The 14299-nt window shown below is 40.6% G+C and overlaps 1 protein-coding gene across 1 annotated transcript in view; it reads right to left on the bottom strand.

Annotated features, from left to right (window-relative positions):
- UNC13B (unc-13 homolog B) overlaps nucleotides 1-14299 on the bottom strand; it is a 197173-nt gene that overhangs the window by 80021 nt on the left and 102853 nt on the right. Inside the window, exons 9-10 of the mRNA XM_065907910.1 lie at nucleotides 7724-8038; nucleotides 5433-5523 (exon numbers count right to left, since the gene is read on the bottom strand). Of these exons, the coding sequence (XP_065763982.1) occupies nucleotides 5433-5523; nucleotides 7724-8038 (406 nt within the window). The remainder of the gene's footprint in view (nucleotides 1-5432; nucleotides 5524-7723; nucleotides 8039-14299) is intronic.

The raw sequence follows: 14299 nt of genomic DNA, 5'->3' as shown, positions 1-14299 counted from the left end.
GATACCATTCTTCTTCTGCCAAATTGATTAAAAATTTCTAAAACAATAATACTCAATCTTGGTGCAAGACATTCAATTACTGAAAGTATAAATTGGAAAAACTTTTCTGAAAACACAGGTAGAAGTTTATCACAAACCTTTAAAAGGTGAGCACTTTTAAACTCAGCAATTTATCTGACTACTTTGAGAAAGCTAAGTTAAATAATCAGAAATGAAAAGAAACTTATGTATAATGATACTCATCATAGCATTATTTATAACAGTAAAGAAATAAGAGGAATTGTTAAGGAATATCTACATGATGGAATACTGTAATCTACTAATAATCATTAAAATATGCTTTTTGAAAAAATATTTAATAACTCAGAATAAAACTCACAAGACAATGCCTAAGGGAGAAAAATTCTAAATTCACACATAGTAATATAAACTCTGTAACTTTATATTTATATATATATAAATTATATTACATAGCTAACTTCAATAGTTAATATTTTGCTGTTATTGGCTTTAGGTGCTAGGCCTTGGGAAACTTTCTTTTTAAAGAATTACGAAAAGATAAAGAAGTACAGGGAGACTTCTGTGGAAATGCTAATGGGCTTTTCTGATGACTTAAGCATCCATAAAAGACTGGCTAAACACTCTGCCAGGTTCTATATTGGGCTCCAGAACAGCAGCAATAAAAAGCATAGCCCTGGCATTCAAAGATCTTACAAGTACACAGGAGAGATGGAACAGTAAACAAGTAACTCCATTAAACGCAAATTTAGCCAAAGTAGGGTCGTCTCTCCTTATTCCGGGGCTATGTTCCAAGACCCCAGTGGATGCTTGTATGTATATATGAATGTATGTATGTATACGGATAAAGTATAACTTATAAATGAAGCACAGTAAGAGATTAACAGTAATAATTAATGATAGAACAATTACAATATAGTTATCTCTCAGTATCCACAGAAAATTGGTTCCAGGACCTGCCATGAATATCAAAATCCAAGGATGCTCAAGTCCCATAGTTGGCCTTTGGTATTCAAGGTTCTGCATCTGCAGATTCAACCAATCAGAGATTGCATAGATCTATAGTGTTTATTTTTAAAAACCCACATATAAATGGACCCATGCAGTTCAAATCCGTATTGTTCAAAGGTCAATTGTATACTGTAATAAAATGTATGTGAATGTGGTCTCTCTTGCTCTAAAACTGTAAAAACCTAATGCTTTTTCTAATTTTACTAAGCATTTATCACACACGATGGCCACAACTTTTGCAGTCTGAGGTGTGACAACAAAACTAGCATGAATTTCTTTTTCCTTCTTACCAATTTCAGGGTTAGATGATTCATCCTAACTATAGATCTTAGCCACCTCAATGTATCCTTTTTTTCTTTCCTTATTTTAAATTTACTTTTTAAAAAACTTTCTATTTTGTATTATAGTATAGCCAATCAACACTGTTGTGATGGTTTCAGGTGATGAAGCAGTGAAGGGACTCAGTCACACACATACAAGTGTCTATTCTCCTCCACACGCCCCTTCCATCCAGGCTGCCACATTGAGCAGAGTTCCATGTGCTGGACAGTAGGTCCTTGTTGATTATCCATTTTAAAAACAGAAGTGTGTACATGCCCATCCCAAACTCTCTAACTATCCCTCTTTCCTCTAAAAATCAAGAATTTTCAACCATTTCTCTTAAGGGAAGCACTTTACTGCTTCTCAGTGGTATGTATGAATTGCCAGACACACACACACACACACACACACACACACACACACACACACACTGCTTTTATATAAGAATGACTAATAAGGACCTACTGCATAGCACAGAGCACTCTATTTGGTGCTCTGTAAGGACCTGTATGGGAATGAAGTCTAGAGAACAGATATATTGGACATGTATGGCTGATTCACTGTGTTATATGGCAGAAACTAATACAACATTGCAAATCAACTGTATTCTAATAAAAAATTAATAAAAAATAAAAGAGGAAAGGTGAAAAAAGTAATGAACTGCTAGCATCACTACTCTTGTACTCTGGAGCTATTACTAAGTAAAATAAAGGTTATCTGATCACAAGGACTGCCACCTCATGACAGTCAACCTGAGAGCTGAGATGGCTACTAAGTGTTTAACGGGTGGGACACGCTGAACAGAGATGATTCACATCCAGAATGAGGAGTGGGACAGCATGAGATTGCATCACACTACTCAGAATAGCATTCAATTTAAAACTTAAGAATTATTTCTGGAACTTTCCAGTTGTTATTTTTGGACTGTGGCTAACTACAGGTAACTGAAACTGCAAAAGGCGAAACCAAGGATACAGGTGGGGGTCTACTCTATGCACAGAGTCTGGAAGTTTTATCCAAAAAACTGACACCTGACTGGATATAAAAGATGTGAATGAATAGTTAGAGACGTGGAGAAGGAGAAAGAGCACTTCGTACATGGAAACAGTAAGTACTTTGAACAAAAGATTTTACATATTGGAAATGTTGACTAAACGGAGTACAGAAAGAAGTAGCACTGGAAAGGAATATAGTCTATATCATTTCTTTTCAAATTCTTTCTGCAAAGGATCTGGTTTTTCAGTCCCAATATGTCATTACATTACTAGTAAGAGTTTAAGTTGGTGGAAGGCAGATACACTTTGGGATAGTTACTAAAGTTTCACAAATATCCCGATCTATCTATTCAAGGTATACCATTTGCTTGAAGTTATATATGATTATATAATTTGGTTAGGCCATAGAAATGTGAGCAAAACTGACATACTGTATCTTCTGGGCCAAAGAATAATCTTCTATGTTCTCTTTCATTTTTTCTTTCTCTTTCATTTTCTCTTTCATCTTTTCTTTCTCTTTACCACCAATATTGGCAATGTTCTAGAAGCTGGTTGATCACTTACCCTGGACTGCATATCAGATAACAAAGCAGAATTCCTCAACATACAGGATGATAAGAAGCATGAGCAAAGTAAACCTTTGTTGTTTTAAGACACTGATAAATGGAGAGCAATATTTATTGAAATTATAAACACATATCCTCTCAGATATATTTGAACACAAACAAAATGATATATGTAAAAGGTTATCATTTGCAATATGGTTTGTTACAGCAAATGACCCAAAACAACCAAATGAACATCAACAGAAGACTAATTAAATACTGTAGTTCATTCATACAATGAAATATTATGCAACCATTTAAAAAGAAAAAAAGTTCTCTTAGAGCTAATATGGAAGAAGCTCCAAGTGAAAAAACAAGATACTCCCTGTGTGTATACCATTTTTTTTTTTTTTTGGTAAAGAAAAAAAGGGGGGATTAGAATATAATTCATATTTACTTACACCTACATAGGGAAATTCTTTTTTTTGGGGGGGGGGATTCTACAATAATAGGAAACTAACAAAAAATTATTATCTTAGGGCAGATAGGTGGAACTTTCAATTACTCAGAAGAAAAATCCTTGGTTCCATACTTAACTTCTTACTGTCTCACAACCTCAACCAATGTGCCAGCAAATCTCATCTTAAGTGTAAATGGTGTACTTCTGACTCTATTTTCAGCTGTTATCAGATCCTTCTTTAAACTCTGGCTTCTGTTCCTCCTCTTGGCCACACCTAATCAGCTTTCAGTTACATGACCTATGTTAAGAATATATTTACTACTGTTCCAATACTAAGTTGCAATCATTCTTGGTTACTCTTAAATAAACAGTGCTTTTCTCTAGAGGATTCCAAGCTTTGGCAACTGTTTTTAGCTATCCTTGAGAGATTCTGTATTGCCTCTTAAAAAGCCTTAACAAACCGCTCCAATACATTCTCGCTTTTCTGATTCAGAACTCTTCTACGTGGAGGTTATTTATTTTATTTTCCTTTATTATAAGAATTATAAGACCCTTACTTTTGAAAAATTAATAATAAAAAACTGATTAAAAAAAGAGAGAAATCTCTTCCTTATAGTAGTATGCCAACTAACAAACGTAGAAAAGATAATGGAAATAGAAAGTTACTATTTGGCAACCAGCGTTTGTGGTGGTAGATTCAGACAGGAGTCATACACGGATTCTTAGCCTGTACATGGAGATTTGATGAGAATGAGATACTGGCATCGTTTCAGAGTACTGAACCACAGGACACTTACGAATTGCCAAGAAAAAATGGTGCCTAACAGTAGAGAAATCTAATTGATACAAACTTAACTAGGTGATTAAGGTTAACATTACAAGGGGTAGGACAGGTTGACAATATGTACTTTCTGATGCAATTCACTAAAAAGGGTACAATGTACCAATTTTGTGTAATCCCTGCCAAGGAAGTATGGCCTGAGTCTGGACATCAGGAAACACTAGAGGGACCCAAAGTGAAAGGCCTATAGTATCTGTCAAAAGCAAGAGGAACTGTTTCAGATTAAAGGAGAGTAAGAGAGAAGATTACTAAATGCAACATGTTAGCCTGAGTTGTATCCTGGACCAGAGAAGAGACACTGTTGTGACAGGTGGCAAAACTTGCATGGGGTTTTGGTGACAGCGTTGTCATTGTGGATTTCTTGCTTACAGTGGAGAGCAGTCTTGCCTTTTTGGAAAATACAAAAAGGAAAACATCAGGCCTCTCCCTTTCTCTCAAATGGTTCAGCAAAAGATTAATCACTATGGATGCAGGGTGATAAAGCAAAAATAATATAAAATGTCAACAACTGAGGCACTTTGGTGAGCATGATATGGGAGTTCTTTACACTACTGTTTTGTCAATTTTTCTCTTAAGTTTGAGGTTATTTCAAAATAAATTACTTTTAAAGTGTGTTTACACAGGTAAGCATGCTTTCATTTTTAATATCTGCCAGGTATTATACTACTGACAGCCACTTGTCATCATTTAAAAACCACCTTTCTGCCTGAAGACTGACTACTGAAACACAGATAAAGATACTCCAAATTTGCAACATTGAAAATGAAAAATATATCTATTTTTACTTTTTTACATTAGTTTAGATATTAATGTGCTGATATTTTGGACCTTAAATTAGGGGAGCCCACAGAAATTTCTGAGTAAAATTTCCAGCCCTGTAAAAGTCAGCCAGTGGCACTTGAACTGACTGGCCAAAGGAAACAACAATTAACCCTAAGAGGCCCTGAAACAGTCTCCTATCCTAAACTTGAAATAGTCTCACAGGTGAGAGTAGTACCAAAAACAGCATTTAATTTTACCTTCAGGCTCTTAACCCACTAGGTCTATTTGAGTTCCATTATTTAGGGTACAAGGAAGTCAACAGCTACCTCCCCATCTCTTAAGGCTCTAGCTTACTTGTCATGCATTCCCAGAAGCATACTATAATATGACTAATCACTGGCTGCTTCTTCAGCACCATATGTCTTCCAATTTCAAAGGAAAAACTGTCCCAGCTAGAACCGGAACAACAGACTTCCTACCTCCTGCAGCTGGAGTCGAACCTTGGTAACTGCTCGAATCCAGTGCGCTCTGGCTTGGGTAAATGGCGAAGATGCAGTCTCCTCAGGAAAACTTGTAACAGAAAAAAGAATGTTCCTTAAAAATAAGCCCAGGCCACAAGATGACAGTGCTCAAGTCAAAACTGCCAAATACCTAAAATTAAAAGGTTTGTATTCATGCCTATACTTGTCTAGTGACTCAAGCCACTAAAACAGCATGTCCTGAACATCCAACATGAAAAAAATTCCTCTCTAAAATGACAATTGCTTTTAGCTTTTCATGTGTTCCCTCTCTTTCTTTCCTTTTTTCAACACTCACCTGATGAGGCAGCTCACTTGAACAGTTAGGGGTCAGCATACTAAAAGCAGCAATGAGGGCCCTAAGTCAGGGACTAACAGGGAAACGGGGCGGCGGGGTGTGGAGCAAACCTCTCCCCTGCCTCTCAAGATCACCACTCTCCCTTGGAGGTTCTGCAAAGCATCCCTGGGGCAGAATTTTGCTCCTGCAAACCCTGACTCCACTAAGTATTTTGGAAGGCCTATCAATTCCTAGTCTACATCAAAGTGCTAAGAAAAAAGACAGAGCCCTCCTCCTGCTGTGATCTTGTTCCTTGAGCTGCCTCAGGGGCATCCTAAGTGCAAGGAACAATACATATAACAAAGGAGCTCTGAGGCAGAAACACCAGCCTATACTAAACAAATCATCATCTAGGTTTTACCTGTGGAATAGTGGTTCATTCTTGGTGATGACGCTTCTCCCCTCGCTCACTGGCCTCTATTGCCAAGGCAGTAAACAAGAAACCACCATACAGACACACAAAATACATGCTAGGCACTGATGCCACTTAAGTGCATCAGTTGTTTTAAAACATCTGTGGGCACTTCTGAAACCAGCCTGGATGTCACTTGCACAGCTAGGATCTGGGATGACGAGGCCATGAGAGAAGGACAGGCACTCCTGCTGCTTGACCAAGAACTCTACCCAGACAATAGCATCTTTAAAGTCCAAGGTCTACAAATAGCTATCTTTTAGTGAGTTGTCAGTCCAGTTAAAAAAAAAAGCTGGCCCAGAAACCAGTCTCTCTGATGTCTTGTTTACTAGATGAGCCACCAGAGATGATTAAAAATCAGGAAAACAAGTTTCTACCTTCGAGTGGTACTGTAGAGGCATCAACTGTTTTCTAACTCTTACCATATCATCAGTGTTCACTGCTCTGATCTTCCCATGACCTTTAAATTTGAGAATTTAAGTCACACCTAGCTCTTCTCACTTTACTCCAGTGGTTTTCAATGAAGGACAGTTTTGCTCCTCAGGAGAACTCTGGCAATAATATCTGGAGACATGTCTGATGGTCACACCGAGAGCTGCTGCAGACATGCAGTATGCAGAGGCCAGGGATGCCACTAAACATCCTCCGAGGCATGCAATAGCTCCCCAAACAAACGATCATCTGGCTCAGTGAGTTCCCTGATGGCCTAGTGGTTAAGATTCAGTGCTTTCACTGTGGAGGCCTGCATTCAATCCCTGGTCAGGGAACCATACCACATGCTGCACAATGTAGCTAAAATGTCAAAAACAAAACAAAAAAATGAAGAAAGAATTATCTGGCTAAAATGTTAATAATGCCAAGACTGAGAAACCCTGCTTTGCCCCAACCTATCAGCAACTCACTGACCAATTTAGCTCAATGATAACAATACTCAAACTCTGTACTAAGCTTCATTACGTGACTGTTAAAAGGTCAAGTTTAAAATTTTTCTTCTTCTGGGTACCAGCTGCCAGACATACTGCTAGGCCCCAGGGAGACAGAAGAGTGATTTAGATCTGGCTTCTGGATCGGTTCTTTAACTGTCTCCCAGCTTAGTCAAGGAAAAAAACAAAAAAGAAAAGCAATGTTCACCCCCCAAATTTAAACGTTAATAGGCTAGGAAGCCCGTTTTATTCAAAGCAGCTCCTCTGAATGAAATAATCGCAGGGCTCAGGCCAGTTTCAGACTCAGAGGTTGTCACACGTGGGGTCAACTAGTAAGCCAAGATCTAGAGACTCTAGAAGGCCTGGTACGCTGCAGCTAAAACGCTCTTCAGAGATCCTCGAAATACTTTGGTAACTACACCGGAGAACAATGGGAGCAGTGCAGGGATAAGCCTCAGCATCCTGATCACAACCATCCCCAGCTGCGGGGAAACAAACAGAGCAATGGCGTCCTGTCAGCAGTACCACAGGGCGGGTACCGAGGAAACCACACGAGCTCCTCAAGGCCGCCGCGACCTACCTCTCCTGGGGCCCTCGGACCAGGCCTCTGGGTAGCACCGAATCTGGGGGTGGATGGGCTGTGGCACCGTCTTTCATCTCCTTGGGTTCACACACTGCCCCCTTCTCCTCTTCACCTGTCACCTCCAAGGCTTTCTCTTGTTCTCCAAAACCCACTTGGCCATCTCTGGAGAGGCTACCGGAGCTGTGGCAGGAATGGATGGAGTCCCTCTCCCGACGGTCGTCATCTTGTTCGTGACACTGGTCCAGTTCACTTAACTGAGAGCTCCCTTGGCTCACATTACAGGAGGAGCCATACCTACTACTGCTGGTGGGGCTGTGAGAATAAGAGGAGGACAGATTAGTAAATAAACACAAACTAAAGACCGGAACAGAGTAATGGATGAATCCAGGAAATAAGGATTCTATCAGGCAAGGATCACAAACAGGAGGTTCCTGGGAAGACAGGAGCAAAGTTCACATTCTAGAAGAACTAGGCTCTACTCAGCAAAATCACAAGGAAAAACAACACAGCATGTTGGGTTCTCCAACAGCACTTAGCCCCGACCCTGCGACTGACTTGGAAGAATTCTTTATCATAATGTGATATTTTGTAAGTAGGATTAGGAATTGTTCAAATAGTCTGTTTACGCCTAAAATTCTCTACTCGAACTTCTTAAAAAAAACCTGTCCAGTGGCTGGAATCAAAGTTTTCTAATTTTCACAAAGTAAAATGGATGGATGAACTCTACTCCTTTTTTCTGTTACCTATTAAATTGAAAACTCTTTTTTTCCTCTCCAATTGGAAATATAAAGGTCTGTTCCTCAGAATATGCAAAGGAAAGTGAACATGTTCCTTCAACTGTCCCTCAACCATCTGCACAAGGTAATGGAAGCCAAATAGAGGCTAGGACAAAGAAATTCCTCAGGGGGAATGGTCTCATTGACAAGAATGTTACCGTGGTATCCCTGGCAGCATAGGAAGTGTCCCAGAGCCATCTATAACTGAGTTCCTCTCAGGTCATGGCTCAGTTTTGGACAAAATGGACACAGTCCAACTCCAAGATCTCAGTCAGGGCCACATTAATGCATTTTAGCTCCTGAAGAGAGACCAGCACAACCCCCTCTCTCTCAACCATCTGAATTCCCACACCCGGAAAGGAAATTTGTTCTCCTGGTATAAGAGGTATAGAGAAAGTGGCAGTGAATCATGACTGTATAGAAAGAATAGCATTCAGAAGTTACTCCCTTGAGCCATATACTGAATTTTAAGGATTCAATCCTATTCAAAATAGAGGGACTTGGGGATGATCTACAAGACCTATCCTAGCCCCATCTGGATATTTCCATCCCAAGTCAGGGGCCCTTCATTTTACTTCTGTGGGGACAATAGACAAGGAATTCCCTTACCAAAGAGTCAAGCTTTAACTAAAGGGCTAATGTTTATTGTTTTCCAGTGATATTTTCCCTCTGGTTCCTCCCAATTATCTGGTGTTTCTAGACTGATTTCTGATTTTTCATCCCATAGCAGTAGGAGAGGTACCAGGCCACTGTGCTGAGTAGTTCCTAACACACAATCTCCAAAGCATTTGACCAACTTCTCTGTACTGCTTTGGGCCAATGCTCAAGGCAGCACTCTTAAACTGCCCTGTGTGGTGCTTCTTCTTAGGCGAAATGATAGTACCCTTTGCAGGTGGACCCTGTACAATGCCCCACCATACAGCACAGTGCTCCATAGCAAATGATAACCCTGAGCTCCTGGGAGACTACCAAAAGCACCTAACAGACACCAGTCTCCTGGGTGATAAAACTCAGAAAGTGGAAGAAGCTGTCCATATCCATATGGAATAGGAGATACAGTATAGATCATCCCAAGCCATCCTGTGCATTTTGTATTTTACTTAATAATCTCATTGCCACTGGAGAAAGCATCTGAGAAGACTTGGAAAAGCAAAGCAAAGTAGATCTCTCCCAGTTATTACAGACACAGGTGTTCAAGGCCTAAGGAAGCATTCAAGCCTATCACATGGCTGTAGTTATTAATAATATATGCCACTCAATGACTTGCCGCCTCTTCTTGCCCTCCCTTCTCCCTTCTACATTATTCAAGGCAGAGCAAGCCAGAGTAAGTAAATCCCAGAACTTAGCCTTTCCTTTAAGCAGGAAGCACATTGTTCCAATAAGTGAATTATGTTTGGTAGAGAGAAGAAATGACAATATCCACATATTATTTCTTGTTACTTAATGCCTAATTAACATAAAGCTCAGGTGCTGGGAAAGACACAAGGAGGATAAAAAGCAGGCTATGGTTAAGCTACCACTAAGTCATTGCATCATAAATGGTCAATTCCTTAAAATCATTTATGATGCTTTAGTTGAGAACAGGCCTTTTGCTGGTCTTTGGGTCCTTGATGTCCAGCCGCTGGACGTCTGAAACAGAGCCAGTGCTAGCAGGCTCTGCCTCCTCTTCGTGTGTTTCTGACTGAAGTAGCTCAGAGACAGTGCAGTGTTCTTCCTCATGACTCTCAGAAGGACAGATGGGGTCAGAGAGGTTATCTTTGGTATCCCCGTCTTCTCCAGATGCTGGGATTTCTTGCTGGTTTTCCACTTCTCCAGGCCTTGAAAGCTCCTGAGTACATATACCTGGCCCGGCCTCCAGCTGCTCAGAGGTCCCGGAGGGCTGAGTCAGGACCTCAGCTGGCTCAGCACTGGCCCCAGACACTTGAGAAGACTGCAAAGTTTTGTCAGTCTCACCAGATTTAAGGTCCTGATCACTGCTTATAATCAAAGCTGAAGAGGAGGATTCTGCAGGCATTTGTTCAGAGTCCCCTTTGTTCTCTCTCGGCCATGGAAATGAAAGATCCAGCTTCTTTCCAAACCTGAGTTTTGAATCACTTGCCACTACACTACTCCCCTTCCCCTCACTACCTCCCTCAAAGAGAGTTGACAACTTCTTAAAACTGGACATTAAACCAGTCTCTGCTGTTCTACTGCCAGTGGAGGAAGGTGAGGAAAAGAAAGAGCTCAGTGATTTCCCGTAGTCAGCAGCAGAAGATGGGAAATGGAGCTTTGGCCAACTGGTCATGTTTGGGATTTCAAAATGAGGACCTGGCGGCTCCGCTTCCTGGGGGACTGCAGTTGAGTCTTTCGGGGCATCAAATAGCTCACGATGTTCTCTGGCACAAAGCGCAGGTTCCTCCAGGGGAGGGTGAGAAATGTGCCCGCGGGTTTTCGGTGTGGCACTCTGGCTGACACTTCCCTCTCTGAACAGTGCTGTTTCTAGTGAACTGGCTGCCTGTAGCTCTAAGAAGTCTTGGTTTGCGGAGATGGATTGCATATCTGGCTCTGGCTCAAGAGGAAGAGGTGGATGAACTGGAGGAGGAAGCTCTTTGGCAATCCAGGTTGGATCTGGATGCAACTGTATTGGCAATGGGACATGCTCTGCCTCCAATGATGCCTCTGTGTCTGTAGCCTGCAGCGTCCCCATGTCTCCTTCATCGCTCAGAGACAATACTCCTTGCCCAGCATCATCTCCTGAGACAGAAGATGCACCCTCAATTGTTTCAGAATGTTGGGGCTCTGGAATATTGTCTGGAATATTATTGTTTTCCATTTCAGTTGTTAGTTTAGGATCATCTGTCAAGGTCTCCAAGTCTGACTCTGCACTAACCACAGTCATTCCACAGTCACTGACCATAGATTCTGAATTGAGTACTCCCAAGGTAACTTCTTTACACAAATTTTCTGGAGGTACTGATCCTACAGTATCTCTGGGACTACCATTTTGAAGCAATGCAGTAGCTGGAACAGATGATTCTTGTTTGCATGTCTCTGGTTTGGAACTTTTAAAAATTCCAAATAACTCACCTTTGAGAGGCTGAGACGATGTACCAGAAGAAAGAGAGAAAAAAGAATTTTTCTTTGGAGGTTTAGGAGAAGAGAAAAGTCCGGAGAATGTTTTGGGAGGTTCAATTAAGGACCCAGAGAAAGATTTTACTTTGGTCACAAACCCCGAAAGCATTTCTACTGAAGAGTCCAACACTGATTTGTCTTCCTCTTTATCTGCACCTTGACTCTGGAGGTGCCATGTACCTCCTGGCTCCACAGAGGAAGAAGTTGGCTCCAGGATCTGTGTTAAGACCTCATCAGGGGCATTTTCTAATGGTAAGTTCAACGGGTCACTAGTAAATCTTTCATTCTGGTGGGAGTTAGTACAAGTGTCTAAATTGTTAAGCTGTTCAACCAAATGGCTATCATGTGAAAAAGAGCTGGCCAGAGGGTCACTTATGGATGCTTCTTGTATAAAAGCTTCTTCTTCATGGGTAGATATCTCAAGGGTCTCTGGGCCAAGGAACAGTGTTTCAGTCTGCACCTGAAATCCTGGTGAATGAGGAACAATGTCTTTTTGTGACTGACTTATCTGGAAATCTGAGGATGTCCCTGGTCCATTACTGGAAACTGGTTTTCCTGGATCATTCTCCTCTACATTGAGCTTATCTGCAAGGGAGATAACCTCAGTGGTGCTGCTAATGGAAACACAAGGAGCCATCTGCTGTTCATGAACTACCTCCTGGACCATGCTATCTCCACTGCCATTAGAACTTTCTTTAGTTATTGCACCACTCATGTCCACAAAAACACTTGGCTTCTTACAGGGCTGGGAAGTCACTGGGGCAGTAGTTGATAGGCTCTCTTTTTTCCCAGGACTGTGCTGCTTTTCATCCAAAAAGGACAAGCTGAAGAAACTGAAAGAGCTTTTAGGAGAGGCATCCTTCTTGCTGCCTGAGTTAGCAGTTGGGAAAAAGGAAGGAAGTGTGAATAGCCCTTCTGCTTGAGATTTGGTTCTGGGTAGAGCAGCAGAGGCTCTGTTCTCAGATTTTTCCGAGCCAGTCAGGAAAGAAAATATACTCTTTCTTGTTGGCATTTCTGGCTGGGAGGGAGATGTTGTGGCAGTTGAAAAACTGTGGTCTTTGTCAGAAAAATGATCTTGTTCATTTGAATTTCTTCTGCCTGGAATATCTAAAGATATTTTATCACTTCTTGGGACTTCTGTCACTATAGACATACCACTGGTTTCTACTGAAGAATCTTTGGACAAGTCTTTGAAACAACCTGTTGAGAAAGATGAATTTGGTGACTTGTAGGTCAGGTGGTCTCTGGAGGGTACCTCTTCTTCACTCAAATGGTCATCCTTGATCTCCTTAATTGCTGGTTCCTTTAGCTCACTGTCATCAATGGTAGTTTGCTTGTTCAGACCTCTAACTCGAACTTTCCCTCTAGAGGAAACTGGTGCAGCAGGAAAGTTCCCAACATCCTGTCTAGCTAGATGTGTGGCATTAGGACTAGACTTGACCTCTTCCTTATTAGTCATTGAAGAAACAGCCACATTTTCAGTTGTTTGTATAGGAGACACACTGCTTTTAAAGAAACCCCCCAGGGTACCAAAAAAATTTGAAACACCAGGAGATTCATTCTTTTCCTGAGAGGATATCTTTCTATTTTTATCATTATTCTTTTCTAAACTTGGTGATCCTTCTTTATTTACTTGGGTTTTAAACAGGTTCAGAAATCCAGATGCCTGCTTCTCATTTGCTGTTGCACTTACTGAAGGATCTTCTTCCCGACCAAAGAGTTTCAGTGCGCTTTTAAATAATGTTCTCTCAGACTCTTTGGAAGATTGGTCCTGGGGAGGCTCACAGTTCTTGTGTTCATCCCTACTAAACTGTGATACACGGGAAACTGAAACAGAGCCAGCTGTAATCATCTTGTCATCTTCTATATCTGAATTATCCTGAGGAGTTGCTTGGCTTACCTGAAAAACAGGTTTTAACAAACTTTGCTTTTTTACATGCATGCTTTTATTTAAAGGGGATTCTTTCTTCATGTTTTTAGTAAATTCTAGTTGCTGAACACTGGATACTATTTGTCTCTCTGAATCCTTGAGAAGACTTTCTTCCTCATTTTGAGAGTTACTCTCTAGTTGCTTACTTGAGATTAATAACTGAAGACTGTCATTTGTTACCTCTGCTAAGTTTGACTGCTGATCTCTTTTCTGTGTGGCTGATGACTTTAATGTTTCACTCTTATCAAAATTCAAAGTATTTCCAATTGAAGCACCCAAAGCAGAAAATAACGAAGTCACTTTTTTCAATGATGACAACTCTTCTGTTTGCTGTGGGATGTTAGTCTTCTTTTCAGGAAATTTGTTAGTCTTATCTTCTGAAGAGAAAGATTCTTCAGAAGAAGACTGGATCCAATGGAAACCAGAAAGGTTAACTGATGAATCCTTAGAGAGAGGCTGATGTTTATCTCCCTTTCTAATTTCATTTTTATTTAAGACATGATTACCAATAATTTGGGACTGATTTCTGAGATCCAACATACATTCAGAGTCTTCAGAACCACATGGCCTTTCTTTAAAAGCTAGAAAATCTCTTTCAGACTTTTGAGGATTATAGCCTGAAAAATCTAATGGTTGATTCCTTTGGTCATAATTTGACTCATGTACTTGTGAAAAGGTACCTAAATTTAGATACACTGGTCCCTCACTTCTTGGCAAAACTACAGATAAATCAAGTGGGTCATCATTTGGTTCCTC

The sequence above is a fragment of the Muntiacus reevesi genome, chromosome 17, assembly GCF_963930625.1.
Source record: "Muntiacus reevesi chromosome 17, mMunRee1.1, whole genome shotgun sequence".
Lineage (NCBI taxonomy): Eukaryota > Metazoa > Chordata > Mammalia > Artiodactyla > Cervidae > Muntiacus > Muntiacus reevesi.
Note: the sequence above shows the minus strand (reverse complement) of the source record. Positions and strands in the feature narration are given on the sequence as shown.